The 15,702-nt window shown below is 41.4% G+C and overlaps 1 protein-coding gene across 1 annotated transcript in view; it reads right to left on the reverse strand.

The window, feature by feature from the left end:
* Positions 1–1,693: 1,693 nt before the first annotated feature.
* Positions 1,694–15,702, reverse strand: part of GNA12 (G protein subunit alpha 12) — a 40,386-nt gene continuing 26,377 nt past the window's right edge. The window contains exons 3-4 of the mRNA XM_056503108.1: positions 9,780–9,830; positions 1,694–8,803 (exon numbers count right to left, since the gene is read on the reverse strand). Of these exons, the coding sequence (XP_056359083.1) occupies positions 8,234–8,803; positions 9,780–9,830 (621 nt within the window). The 3' untranslated portion in view covers positions 1,694–8,233. The remainder of the gene's footprint in view (positions 8,804–9,779; positions 9,831–15,702) is intronic.

The following is a 15,702-nucleotide window of genomic DNA, read 5'->3' on the forward strand; positions in this document are numbered from 1 at the left end:
AGAGGAAAAAGCAGCAGGTTCCACAGACATTTCATTAGCAAGATCCAGCACTTTGTGATTTAACAGCAGCTGTGACCTCTCTGCCCTAAAAATGGTACTTCTCACTGAAGTCTGCTTCTGCTGTGCAAAATTGAGGATTTAAGGGAAAGCTACTTTTGTTAAAAATCCCTGAACACTTGTCCTAATTAACTCTTCCTCCCTTAACACCACACAGCTTCCCAAGAAGCCAGTCAGTCTTGGGAAGAGTGGCAAGAAACTAGGGATTAGTAACTGAGTAAACTTCCTCCCAGGTCTGTAAGGATAATGAGATACCAGGCTTGAGCTAGAAACCACAAGGATTTATTTAATTTCTCTCCTCAAAGTGTTCTAAAGAATACTTTAATATTACTATAACCATCCCAAACCTTACACCTTGTACACTTGAGCAAAAATACAAACTATACTTTGCATTTTAGAGCAGCCTCTCCCTGGGGAAACAGACATGTTCTCCCTTTTATTTTCAGTGTTGGATTACTGAAATTGCAGGAGATACTCTGGTTCTGAACAGGGAGTTGTGCTGCTCCTGGGAAGGTAATTCCAAGCTAATATATGGAGTTTAGGCTCTCCCTGGGGCACAAGCACTCATTGGCACTGAACAGACAAACCCACCTGCAGAACCAACTGCTGCAGCTCTGCACAGCTGAGTTAGGAAAGGGGCACCTCACAGGAACACCTGGGCCCCAAAAGGGTCACTTTGCTCCACAGAGTCACCAAAGAGATCCCCTGGAGCTGCTGCTGCTGAGAGCTTTTCAGATTATAGTGATCACACCTGGGCACCTTCTACTGGAGCACACTGTATTTGCAATTGGTACTCAACAGAGATGCTGAACACTGGCAATACATCTCACCTGAAAATGCCCAGCAACTCCAGGGACAAAGAGTCAGCCACTCCCAGAGACCTGATGCAGCTGAAGTGCTGCATTTCCAATTGTGAGCAGAAAGGACCAAAAATGCTCCATGAAGTGCCTCAAGTGGAACTGACTTGGCACTAGTAGTTTACACAAGAAACAATCAAGACTTGCCACAAAAATCTGCCAGATGTGACCTTTTGAAGTGAGGGAATGTGAGGAAAAGTGAATGGCATTCCCAAGGGCTGGAGCCCGAGTTCTGGCAGCACAGGTTGCCACAGGATGGCAATGCTGTGTGACAGGGACACTGGTGGCCCTCCAAAGGCTCTGCTGTGCTCCCAGACTGGGGCCTGGCCCTGGGAAAGCAGCAGGCACAGTCCCTGTGGATATTTATTATCACATCCTACACAGCACTGAGGAATCCCCAACAGGTGCTCCCATCTCAACAGGCCCAATTATCTTTCCTTGGTGAGCTCAAAACACAGAAGCAAACCACAGCTGTGCCTCCCTCCCACTTCTCAGTGCTAATGCTCCAGTCAGCCCCAGGAATGCCACAGATGAATGAATTCCAAGTTTCACACAGGTTAATGTGTCACCAGCCTGAGCTCCTGGACACACTCAGGAAGAATGATTCCAGCCAGGACTGGAGGAGAGGGAGATACCTAAAGGTTACAGACTGAGATTTCATAGCATGACAGCTGTACTTCATACAGTCCAGGCTGTTGTTTGTTCAAAAACTCACAGAAAATAATTTAATGAAGGAAAAAAGTCACCTCAAACTCTGTTGAAAGATAAAACCCATAAAGAACAGTATAACAAGTCAAGTTTTAATAGATTTATAAAATTCATATATACAAAACAGTAAACTAAGTCACCAAAGCTATAAAATACACTTTTTACACATCACAATATAATTTTATCTAGTACACAGTTTTCATAAGTTGAAACTATTACAGCAAGTAGCTGCTTCTATCACGGATGCTGTTTTGGTGCTAGAAAGACACTTATGTGAGCAGTCTGGGACTGTGCTTTTACTTTATGCATTTTCCACCTTCTTGTAGTTTGTAACTGTTTTTAAAGTACGTTCCTGTGAATTGTTAAGAGAATTAAGGCTAAACTCAGGCCTTTCTTGCCCAATGTAGTGAACTGGTTTAAAAAAAGACTGATATTGCATAGTATGTGTGTTAATGCATAGGCACCAGAGAGCAAGTACATTGCAGCATAAAAGATAACATCACTTGGCTTCCTAAGCTATGTGGTCTGTCACAGACAACCTGGTGTTTTGTCAGTTTGCTTTTGTACATTTTGATTCCACAAACAAGACAACTCCCCACTAGAGTGAGAAACACCAGCACTGCTGTTCAGTGGAGTCTCCAGAAATACTTTTGAATCCATATCATTAATTCAAGCCCATTCCACATTCCAGACAACAACCTGGAGGAACACTCCCTGTCCTACAGAGGGTTCACGGCTTCAATGCAAACAGGACCCCTCTCCAAACCTAAATCCACCAACCACCTTCCCAAGTCTCTTGAGCTCCCAACAGATCCTTTCTCTGCACATCCCCCTGCTATCTCCTCTCAGCCTTTCTGCCCAACCACCTGCACAAGAGATCGATGGGAAGTAACAGCAGAAAAGTTGTGCTACTCAAAACCTGACACTTCCCTCAAAAGATGCTCTCTCAGGTCCTACTTATTAAAAAATGTTGCTCTTCATCAGTTGTAGTTTTTATTCAAAGAATGGAAACAGCCTCTTTCTTACCTTCTCATGCTCTGGTATCTTGAAGAAAGTTTAAGCAGGTGTCAGGAAGGAGTAAGATGCACTATCTGTCCAGAGATCTGCATACTGTATTTTATCAAATCTGAGTTTTAGCAGCCAGTGATGAACAGATGAATAGAGAGATTTCCAATGGCAGGGCCAGCATTGCCAGCCTGCTGCTCCTAATTCACAGTCAATGGCTCTCTGGAGTCACCCAAAGCTTTTGGGTCAGTGCAGATGGCATTTCACTTCAATACAGTCTTCAAGCACCATCAGCTTTTGGGATCTGTTTAGAAACTAGCTCCCCTCTCCTGCTCCCCTCCAACATACTTTGGCTTTTTTATTTTTTTTACCAGAATGCCCACCTTGGAAGTCAGTGCTGCTCATTTTCCCCCTCTGAGTATTTTCACACCAGACAGAAGATACAATCTTCAGTGACAGGCCAAGAACTGGGCTGGGACAGCTCCTCAAGGCAGGCACAGAACCACCAGCACTGACAATCTAGAACCTCCACACTCCCCACCCAGTAAGAACACAAGCATATCAACACACAGACAAACTTCAACACCGCTTTCCAAATGCCATTAGAAAGATGAAATCGTCAAGGATGGAGCTGAACTGCCCAGCCACCAAGATGAGCAAAGAGGCAGCATCACCTGGTTAGCAGAGAGGCAGTTTCAGCTCCAAATCTCCTGGCTTTACTCATTTCCATCTATGTAAAAAAAGATTAGTGTTAAAACAAAGAAGTGCCCACGTCACAGCACAAAGCAGAGATCACCCCAGCTAATTACAAAACAGGTATTATTAAAAAGCACTAGGTCTTGCATTACCAATTATCCCTCACTAGGTTAGACAGTTCTCACCTAGAACTGTGTGGAGTCAGCATTAATTCAGGCCAAGTCTGGCCCAGACCACGCCAGTCTTCCTGATCCATAATGGATGCTCCCTAAAAAACTGTTAAAAGCTCATTTACAAAAGTAGGCACAGATGTTTTATAGTTGCTACTGAAACACCCCACCCACCACTTTGTGTTACAGAATTACAGAGTATGAGGTAAAGAGTTGGCAGTGCTATATTAAACCCCTGACTACACCACGTGATTTTATACTAGAAAGAGAATACAGAAAAGAGGGTACTGCTAAACTTACAGTTCTCACCATGAGATCAGTGTTTGGTTTACATACAGACTGCACTGTGTGGAGGTGGTGTTGCATATCGTGTTTGTCTCTCAAGCTGGCACACATCAAATCATCCATCAATGCAGCAGGTACTCCTGAAAATTTGGTGACAGAAGCCAAGCTGAACCAGGTGTCAAAACTCACTGCTTGAAAATCAGAGGGGCCTTTTAGAGAAATCCTCTAGGTCCATGCACAGAAGGATTTTTCCCCCAGAAATAAAGAAGTACACACATAGAAAAGACTCCAAAACATAAGTTAATATAAGTTAAAACATAGTTAATACAAAGACAGCCATGTAAGGCAGCAGAGGACCTGTTTTCTAAAATGCTGTTCTGTGGAAGGCAGCTGTCTGTCACTAGAGAAAGCTGCTGGTTTCTTCAGTGGTACCACATCTGTTCTTCTAAATACTTTAATTCTACATTTCTCTGCAGATCACAGTAACCAGGATGGGTGAATTCCCAGGGGGAATGAGGCCATGGGGATGGGGGGGACACACTCCAAATGCACCACTTTTCACACCAAATGCCACTTTAGCCATCCTGGGGGAATTATATCTTATCTCCAGTGCCAGGTACAAATGAGCTCTACCTACTTCATTTCCCTACAGTTTATTGGCCATTACTTTCTCTACTCTGCCTGCTTGGCTGCAGCTCAGCTTTACCTGCCTCAGAAGGCCTGGGAATGGTCATCTTCAGGAACTTCATTTTTGTAACGTGCCTAGTTCTAGGTTTTTCACAGCAACAATTAAAAAATCAAGTTAGTAAGTAAATCTATGCTGCCATATTAAATAAGATCCATTCTCTGCATGAAACTGAAAGCATCTTTGCACTGTAAAACTGAGTGCCCAGTAATTTCAATTCCATAACCACCATTAGCCAATTTTCAACATTAAGAACTGTTTCATTCCTTCAAAGTGACAAGTGCCTATTGAATATGTCATTTCCAGAAAACCACTCTTCCTTTTTAACTCCACCAAGTCACCTTGCAATGCATGTAAGGATTGTTCAGAGCCTTAGAGCACTGCAATCTGCAGGAGTGGTACTGACACACTCTATTAGCTTAACACTTGTTTTGAGGACAACAAACACCAAGTAGTGTTGGATAAATGACTCCCATTTAATTTTTCTACTTGAACTCCAGGATTACGTAAGCCTCTGCCCCAAGCACAGGCTGCAAGAGCTTCCTCTCTTTGTCTCAGGAGAGACAACCCCTCTGCAACACTCTGTCACTGACCCCAGAGGAGGGACTGCAAAAAGCTGCCTTTTTCTTTTTTTAAAAAAGTACTTGTTCAAGGTCTCCATCTGATGATCATCCTGCCTGTGACCCATTTCCTGACCAGCCAAATGAACAATAAGCCTATAAAACTAACAAAAAAAGATGTTCTCTACAGCTGTGTTTACCTGCAAAATTCTCCAGGATGTCACTTAAAATAAAGTTTTCTATTTGTTTCTGGTGAAAGGACTAAGCAACCGACCAGGCCTGTCCTGAGATGTGTGAACAACCTCATCTACCTAAGCTCTGCTTTAGTAATTCACTGATTTACCACAACATGATTTTCTGGCTTCATTATACTACAATTTACCTTGGAAAAAACCCCCAAGCCCTCTCAATTGTGGCAAGAAGAGTATTTTGCAGAGAAAACTGACACTTAAAAAACACCCCCACATCCTTTTGACTCACGAGGCCAGCTCCTCTGTAAACTTGGGAAGTGCTTGACTTTTGCAAGGAGAGTTTCTGCCCTGGGGTTCCTGGTGTGTGATCCATCACTACCCAAACCTGACAGAACTCTGAGCCCACAGAGCCAAACCACTGATTTTCACCTGCAGCTGCAGCCCCACACTCAGGCCCATTTCATCAATTAAAACAAGAAAGGCAATAATGGGCCCAAGGTGGGCAAACTGGCTCCCTAAAACTGACTTAGTGTGCAAAACTGCCATATCATAAAAAAAAAAAAAAAAAAAAAATGCAGCTTGAGAGCTCAGTGTGAGACCCCTCATGCTGTTTATTTTCCAGGTGCAGACTTTAAGTTACTTAAAATATAAGTTGATTCATTAGCTCTGTTGAGGGTAAATCCATAAGGTGACTAAGGATAAAAAACCATGGAGGAGTGTCAAGAGAAAAACAGAACAGGAAATTCCATGCTTTGTCTCCCAGGTAAAACTACAGTAGATTCAGACACCAAACTGAGGTAATTCTTGAGAAAAAATACAGTTGAAAGGGAATGTTCAACTAATTTGAGAAAACAGGCATAATATTAACTCATCTGGAAAATTCAGTGAAAGAATAAAGCTCACAGCAAACTAAGAACTAAAGTAAAGTCAACCTAGAAGTCAGGTGAGCCCACAACTGCCTCCTCCTCCCAGCATCTTGTGTGAAGACCACCACCAAGAACTCAGAAAACATCTGAAAGCTTTGAAAGCAGCCTTTGCCTTCAGCCAAACAAATGGGCTCAGAGAAACCAACCTTATGTGATGAGTAAACTGGTTTGCATCGCGCCATGGTGAAACATTTTCCTTTTCAAATGTAATAATCTTAAGATTTTTCCTCCATCTGAATATTAATCACATAACATTCTTCCCCTTCAAGGCTAAAAATTAATAAATATTTAAAAGACAGAGTTGGTCCTGGCAAAATAAGACTTGTTACAAGGAAGCTAATTCCTGTTTAAATTTGCTGAATTTTAAGTTAGATTTTCCCATCTGCAACTTCTCAGTTGCTTCTTACCTCACTCCTGTGCCTGTTACAGGCACTGAAACAGCCACAGCTTTTCCACTCTGGAGCTTGCACAAAGAAAGCCAGGAGGCTGCTACATCAGGAAACTACACAAAAAAAAATACTGATATGAACATCTGCAAGCTTCAGAGGGGAAGAAGGATTCCAGATTTTATCCAAATTAACATGAAAGGACAACGGAACCGGACTTTTCTTTGACCATGTTTCCCATGGGATTACCAGCTGAAGTAAAACTTTGCTTGTTTTGACATGCCATTACAGGCTCAACGGGGATAAGAACTCCAGGGAATCTGCTGACTTTTTATGGGTACAAACAGCCCTTCAGGTTTTATTCTTGGATAAAAACTATGACAAAAATTGCACAGTAAACTATGTTTGAGTTACCTAAAGGATAGCACTACAATATCTTCAGTTTGTCCACGTACCCCACTGCAGTAGAAAAGATTCAATGTCTGTACACAGAAAAGGCACCTGGCAGAGTTGAAAGCACAAGGAAATTCAGAGTTCACATCCAAACTATTCACAGCCTCTTGCCATTTTACACACAAACCACTGCCCAAAAGGGGCAACTCCAAACCTGACTGTGCCCCAAGATCCATGTGCATCACTATAGGCTAAAGATCCCATTAATAACAGATTAAAGGCTAATTTTACAGCAAGGTCTTGCTGTCCAAATATATCAGTGCAGCTGGAAAGCTGGGATCTCCAGGGTGTTCAGTCTTCCTACAAGGTCAGCTGCTGGGAACTAATCAAACAGCTGCTGTGCTACCAAAACCTTTGCTTAAAGAGTTTAATTAATCTTTTAAGTACAGATGAAGCCCTGTCACGTGAGATACTGAACCTTCACAAATGCTGCTCACTGTGGGTGTGAGGACAGTGCTGGCTGGCCATGGAGCACATCTCCCTCGAGCACCCACTGTGCAGATACATGGCTGGGTGCTCCAGCACAGGCTGCTGCACCAAGGAAATCAGTTTTCCCATGATGTAACACCCTCCACGCATAGTGCAAAATAAACCCTTCTCCATATCAGCCAGGCCTTAAGTCCCCAATCCCACTTACTCCAACATGAGTTTCCTTACACAGTTTTAGACTTCTGCCTCAGGAGACTCATGCAAAACCTTCGGACAAGAGCTGTGCATCCACCTTGGGAGGTGGATTCTAGACCCTTGGCAAAGCTGAACACACACAAGACCTGGTTATATTCCTAAGGGTTAAGAATGGAACTTCCATTAACATTCTCCAATACAGCTGCCAATCTCATCATGTTTAGATTAGTTTGATCGATTCAGCACCTCCAAACTACGAAAAAAAGGCAGTTTGTACAATGAGTGTCTCTGAAAAATGAGCGCATTCATGTGGAACATGTCTTCCATGCATGGTTTGTCAGATTTCTGTTCTGGAGGAAGGCAGACGGTGGCTGTGTCATTCAGCATTCCAAACTGGGTACAGAACCTACCACGGCCAGCTTTCAGTAGTGTTTAGTCCAAATGATTCAGTAGCTAACATCAAGGTGATTCCTCTGGCCTATAGCTCCTGTTTGGACTGGCTAGTGTACAGCATTCCTGAGCCAAGGAATTTGCATGGGTCCGACGCCGCATGCAAGGGCCATAAAGAAAGGATGAAAACTTCGATGGAACCCTCCAAGGAAATTCCAGCAGAGCAGGGGCTGCTCTCCTTCACTGCAGCATGATGTCCTTGAGGTTCTCCTGCAGGATGGTGTCCTTGACAGCGTGGAACACGAAGCGGATGTTCTCCGTGTCGATGGCCGTGGTGAAGTGGTGGAAGAGGGGCTTGCTGCGGTTCCGCCGCTTCCTGTCGAAGCACTGCACCAGGTAACGCTGCACGTCCTCCAGGCGGTGAGGGTCGCCCTTGAAGTCCGAGAAATACTTCTTAATGCTGACAGTCTTTACCTTCTCCACGAGAAGATCCATCTTGTTGAGGAATAGGATAATGGAAACGTTAAAGAAAAGCTTGTTATTGACTATTGTCTCAAAGATATTCATGGACTCCACGAGTCTGTTTGTGCGCCTGTCTTCCATGAGGACCTGGTCGTATTCACTGGAGGAGACCATGAACAAAATGGAAGTTATTCCATCAAAGCACTGGAACCACTTTTGACGCTGAGATCTCTGTCCCCCTACATCCACCATCTTGAAAGGAATTTTTTTAATGATGAAATCGTGCTCTACTATCCCCTTTGTGGCTTTTCTGGCCAGCAAAATATCTTGTTTGCTGGGGAAATAGTTCTGCAAAAGAAAGGATGGAAGTGTCAAAAAGAAGTCCTTCAAAAATTCTGACTAATGCCTGAATACAGTAAAATCACTAGGAGCTGCTTTTAAATTTAAAAATTATCAGATGAAGAATGAATATCAACTTTAAACACTGGCCTGTTGACTTATTTAGCTCAACACTTTGGTAAACAGCTACAGAAGATCCTGAGACATAAGAACAAAAATAAAGGACTAATTCACTCCTCACACTTCCTCCTCTTTGTTTAAGGCTTAAGTGTATTTTTTCATTATGAAATTCTTCGCTACAGTGTCACTTGCCACTTAGGTAGTGTTTAATAAAACAGATCAAATCATCACTGAAAGATTTTTATTTTTTAAATCTAGCTTTTCCACAGTTCCTTACTCTTAGAAGGACCATCTTGAAAGATTCAGTGGAAATTCTCATTCCAGGTTCACACTCTATGACCAGCAAGCACAGCAACAGATTCTACCACAAGCTGTGGCCCAATCTACTACAACTGTGGAGAAATTAATTCTTCAGAATCTTATCACTGTTACTGTTTAGGAAAATCATCTCCCTTTTTTCTCCTCCAAGTCTCCTGACAGATGTTTTCATTACAGATTCTGAATCCTACAAATGCTAGGAATATCTTTTATTTTGCTAAGGTTTCATTCTGCTACCTTAAGTAGCATCAGCCATCAGATCATCAGGAAAAGCGAGTGAGATCCAGAGACAGCACAGAAGGGCTGATAAAATATGTGCACAAGTACAGTTTCCATTTGCTGTCTGTCAAAAAAGATTAAACAAATGCTAAGATTCAGTTTCAGAAAACTGGAGTTTACTGTATCTAGAGAAAGAACACTGAAATTATTGAATGCATTATTATTTAATAAACCAATCAAAAAGCCAACCAAACCCCACTAATCACAGCACACTCAGGCTCTCCTTGTCTCTTGCAGCTGTCTGGTTCAGAAGGAGGAGGTTTCTTACCAGCTGACCGATCCGATCCAGGTTATCCAGGAAGTATTTCACTGATTCACCCTGTGGAAAAGGAAAGACATGGCAACTCAGCTTGTTTCTGAGACAGCAGTTCCAACAGAACCAAGGCCTTCTTCCCAACATGCACTGAGGTCTAACAGAGTAATATCACCAGGTCTGGAAAAATCCAAGTTGAGAAGAGATTTGAACAAATGCTCAGATCTATCCAGTAAATCTCTACAATAAAAGAGAAGTGTTATTAAAGTCAGTTCTTTGACTTAAAAGAATTTGCTTTTTTCCCCTTATAAGATAAATGCAGTTAACTGACACTGAGTGGGTGTGAAAAATGAAACACATTATAAGGAATCAGTCTATTTTGTTTAAAATTCATACCAGTGAACAAAAGCGTATCCTAGACTGGCTGGAATATCTTTAGAAAAGTGGAAGATTTAAGTCCCCCACAATTTATGATGATTTAAGCTAGACTTGCTTGTCACAAACAAACAAAAAAAGGAACATTTTCAAGGACTTGCTCTTCTATAGATAGCTTCCCTTCTGGACTCAGGACTTTTAATAATAGATTTGCTCATCTTGAACAAAGTCCTTTAGCAGTTACATTGAGAAGAAAATAGGAATGTTTACAGGGGAAATTCATTCTTGTGTGAAAATTTACTCTTGTGTAAGAGGATTTGGTCTTTTATGAAAGAAGCTTGCCTGTGTGTCCCACTCAAATCAAGGGTCCCTTTGCATTAAGTGGGGACAAGAAGCCCTGCACAGACTTTTAAAGAATTCACAATATTGTTTCCATACAGATGCAGACTACTCTGGAATGAAACTCCCTTCAAATACTTCCCTTAATGAAGAAAAAATTCAGTAAGTCTTCTTTATTGTTCAGGATGTGTCTTGTACTTGTAGCCATGACATGAGAATGATAAAGTGGAAAATCCTGCTGCCTTTTAGTGATTTTAGGCAGGAAAACCCATTCTTTATCACAGAGCAGGGCTGTCACTCGTGACCAAATGACAGTAGGTGCCCTCACCAAGTCACTAATTCAGACTGGAACTTCCTCCAAATACTACCCTGGACTCCAGCTGCAATATAAATTCTCAAACCACACATCCTCCTAGGCCTGAGACAGCAGAGCAAAATTATTGCCCCCAGTACAACTCTAAAGAGATGAACACAACAGTTCATTGTGAGGAATCACACTGGAGATCAGAGGATGCAGTGTTGGACAAGTATATGCTCCCAGCATAAGGCACACACAAAAGGAGCTGGAGCTTATTATTTCCTAACATTTAAAACTGGAAGTGTCTTTTCATAAAGGAGAGAGAACACAAGGATTTGCAAAAGACTACCATGTATCAACAAAAGATTTACAATGAGATTACTAGCATAAAAAAACCCACTTCTTTTTTGGGGGGGTGGGGTGGGGGAGAGGGGAAGTTTCCAAAGAACAATTGCTCTAAGAGCTTCCTTACAATCATGAATTTTCATAAGGTGAAAGTAATTTCCTGTATTTTTTGGCACTCTGTGGATCAGAAGAGATATCACAGACTGCATGAATAAGAGAAAAGGGCTTCCTGTACAGCATTAGTCATGTCCAGGAGATGGGAGAGCCCAGAAAGAAAAGAACACTGAAGCTACAAAAAACCCCTTCTCTATCTGTTGTGCTCCATCCCACACAATGCCTTCAGATGTGCAAAAATACTGCAAAGGGGCCATCTCTGATAGAGGTTTTTCCAGTTTTCTACCCAGTTTCTTTAAGAGTCTCTGCCTGTCTGTCCCCCCTCCCAGGCTGGAGCAGGAACAGCCCTTTGCCTGTGAAATGCAGGACACACAGGCAGCATCAACTGATTTACAACTTCTGCCTCCCCTAATTCCCACCCCACACATCCATCACTGACACATTGACAGGGAAGTAAGAAAATGAACGGATTAAAGGAAAAAATACATGCTCACGTCTGCAGTAATTTAGGGAAAACCAACTTCTCTAGATTCTTACCCACTCTTATTAATGTTGCAATTAAGCCACATAATTTGTTCAGGGAAATTTTAAGCAGCAATGGCAAAGCTCTGGGAGAGCTGGGTAACCAAGTCAGGTGGCTGGAACAGGTGTGAGCACCATATGCATGGTCTGACAGATCTGAAGGAATTTGAATATTCTCTTCTGCCACAGAATCCAAAAGCATTCAGGACTTAAGTCAAAATATCTGTTTCCAGCCAAAACAACAAATCCTTAACAAGCTCCAGAGGGTTTGAAGTTTAAAAACCCTCAAAACATTCAAGCACACAAACATGAAGGAGGAAAAACACCTAAAAACCTTCCAGAGTAATAACCCCAAACCCAGTGCACACACTCAAATCCTGCTTTAATGATTCCTGTATTAGGTTCTATGGAAGTGTGGACTCAGTTCCTGCTCCTAAGGCTTCTGGAATAACCTTGTTCTACATTTTAGTCAGATTTACAGCAAACTGGGATGTTCTGGGAAGCACATTCAGTTCCTCCAGCCAGCAGCACACACATGCACTGGACATTAACTGACTGGATGAATAACACACAACACATTAAATGAGGAAAATATGGAAACTCCAGGTTTCACAACTGCTTGCTCTTAGTGTTTTTAATTACAACAAATTATGCTAACTGAAAATTCCTTTCTATATGCATTTTTCTTAGTCATTCAGAGAAAACAGAGAGTAATATAAATTTAGATCTAGAAGTCAAATTTATTGAGTTTTTTATCAAGCTGCACTTCAACAGATTTTTGAATTCCACTAAAAATTATTATTTATGCAAAGCTGTCTCATGCTTTGGGTATTACACATGCATACAAACAAATGCTTATAAATGAATTTACATAAAAATATACACACAGTTTCTAAACCAAAGTAGATCTTCCATTCAAAGCAAATAATTATCAAATTTAGTGTTGAATTATTTTTCCTCTTCAAGACACTGGCCATAAAGAAGCTGGTTTGGTTTTTTCAGTGCAAGTATTTAGTGTTTCTCCAATACCCATCGGGCCATTCAGCTCTATTCGAAGCTGGCTTAGCACTTCAAGTGCTCTCCTCCTCCAGATCTTAGCCAGTTATTTCAGGTCCATGACTTCCTATAAAAGTGTCAGCAAATATTTGCAATTGATTCATCAGATACTAAAAATATCTTGATGCAGATTGATGACTTCAATTTCAGTATTTTAATGGTTCTATTGGAAAAAAAAGGTTATTTTAACATCACAATCTATTTTAAGCTATGCTTGCAAAAGTAGAAATGAAAGCTGAAGTTATTTATAATATATGTATATTTATACCCTCTATGTGTATTTATACTACGTGTAACTACCTAAATATAATCACATCGTGGTGTGTTCACTTTAAAAACAAACAAAAAAGATCCAGATCAGATCTTTTACAGGCTGATGTTGCAAGAAAAACTGTGGCAGCTCCAGAAACTTCCTCAGATCAATGACGTTCACAGAAGGTTGTTGAGCTTCTGCCTTTCAGATTTAAAAAGACTCACAACTTACACTGTCCTAACAGTATACTATTTCCTTTAAAAATATTCTAATATTCATAAATAATGCTCTTAAAATATGAAAGACTATTTAATTTCAACCAGAACAATACTGAGATAGGAAGCCCTGTTGTGTCACAGTCCCAGCAGAGTCTGCCAGTGAAGCATTTACACACTGACATTTCTTAATTATTTTATTTTTATCTAGTGCTCTATTAGTACATTTCACATTGGAAAGTCACAAACCAGTTTGCTATTTTTATGGATTTTCATCTTCCTTGATAATAAATGAAGATGTTTCAGTGGTGTCTCCTGCACCCACACTGTTTTACAGGACAGCTGTGGGGGGTGGGGGGACAGTGACTCCTGAGTTATGAATTTTATGTAGCTCAGATGGTTCTTTTTTAGTACCCCAGAGCACAGCAGTGACCATTCCTTGCTCCTCTCACAGGAGTGACCACAAAGCTGGGCTGACTCATTCTGTCACTGCTGATCTCTCCTCCCTCTGCAATCCAGACCCTCTGAGTAACACTTTTGCCAACTGGGACCAAGAGAAGGAATAAGAGATGCTGTTCCCATTGTTCAGGAGGATGAGTCACTGCACATCTGGGAACTGGGGAATCAAGAAACACAAACAGAAGGCCTTAAATGAGCCCACAATGCAGTATTGCTATTGGATTATTATTTTTTTTAATTGTTATTCTTTTAAACTGCCCTATCTGCAGCATAAAGTTTGGTGAAACCAGAGAAAATAGTATAATTTGTTTAAAAACTGACTGGTGGAAGAGAAAGGGAGGAAAGTTGAAATGTAAACATATACTCCTGCTTCCTGAAATAGTCCTCTTAAAACTCTTTTTATATGCTAGATTATTTTGACCACACCATTCCCAAGGGGCGAAAGCCATAAAATAAAGAAATTTTTGATCTACATACTTTGTACTATGTGAATGCCATCTTAACATGAGTTCCAAATAAGTCACCATGAAAATAATTGATTGAATTCAACATCCCTGTCCCTTCAGGCTATGTTCAGAGCACATAGGAAATCTCAATACAGAAATATTATAACTAAGCTGGCATCATTTCCTTTGCCATTGATAGCCTCACTTTGGGCAGAGTTCCCAAGCAGTATTTATTACACAAAAATAAATGCAAAACAATCATATGCAGATTACTTTAAAATACCCCCAGAAACTCAGTAGACATGTTCTGGAAGGCCAGAATTTATCAACCTGTCACTGTAACCCTCAGTTATTCAGAGTGAGCCTTGGTCAGACCATAAAGAACAGTGAAACATCCCATTGTCCAGTTCCCTAAACTACTGGCTCATTTCAAACTTTTCCTGCTGAAAAGCAGTTCCTCTAAATTCTGCTCTGAACTAAAAGACTTGAAAGGGGACCCTCTGTTCCAAATTGGCTTTTTTCCTTTCCTTGTCCCAAGGCCTTTTTGACATAATATTAATTTAGCCTTTCCTGATCATTCTGTCTCTGGCTGCTAAATTTAGAGTGCACAATTTAAGGTAGACCTGTCAGTCTTAGCTTGTTTCAGAAGATGGATTAAACCACAGAGGAAGGAAATGTTGTACTTCAAGGAAGCATCTAGTACAGATCTAACAGAAACAAAAAATACAGATCTAACAGAATTCCCACACTACAGCAAAACACCCAGAGAAACAGATATTGCAAATAATTGCCACAAACTGCAGCAGAATCTGCAAGGTGAGAGAACACTGATCCAGATAAAACACTGTGTTTGTCACTCACCCTCTGCTCAGGAGCTGTGAAACATTCAGCAGCAGGGCTGAGAAACACAGAGGAAATCCAGGAGACCCTAGACAGACTCCCAGCTCTGAGATCTTGGATTCATAAACAGGACAGACTTAAAGCATTGACATAATTTCATCCAAAGCTGGCTTTTATCTAAGGAACCATTCCATGAGGGAGACACAGACAGACAAAAAGCAAACCTGCAAGCAATATCTTTGTTTGCAAACCCTGAGACCTCCTCTTTTCCAAGTTTCCTGGGATGTCAATCACCTCTTGACTGCAAGGGGTCTGAATGTCACCACTTCAGTTGTTTTATAAAAGCAAGAGGCCCAAGGGAAGAGCAAGGTTATAAAATAACCAGGAGACCAGTATTTGAAAATGTCTGGGAGTTAGATCAGCCAAGTTTTTGGGTACTGAAATTAGAACCAAAACCTCACCATCAAAAAGAGATACAGAAAATGCTTTCTTCAGTGAGAGGTACTGGACACAAGCAGCAGGCTGACACCCTGCCACCACAACACAAACCCTTTGGAAGTGAACAGGCTCAGGCTCTGCACCCTGCTTCTGTCCAAGGGCTCAAATTCTCCTGAGGGACAACTACAAACAAACAACTCCCCCTCCCCAAGCCTGCAGGCTCCTTCAAGAGATTACT

Source organism: Oenanthe melanoleuca, chromosome 14 (genome assembly GCF_029582105.1).
Source record: "Oenanthe melanoleuca isolate GR-GAL-2019-014 chromosome 14, OMel1.0, whole genome shotgun sequence".
Taxonomy (NCBI): Eukaryota; Metazoa; Chordata; class Aves; order Passeriformes; family Muscicapidae; genus Oenanthe; species Oenanthe melanoleuca.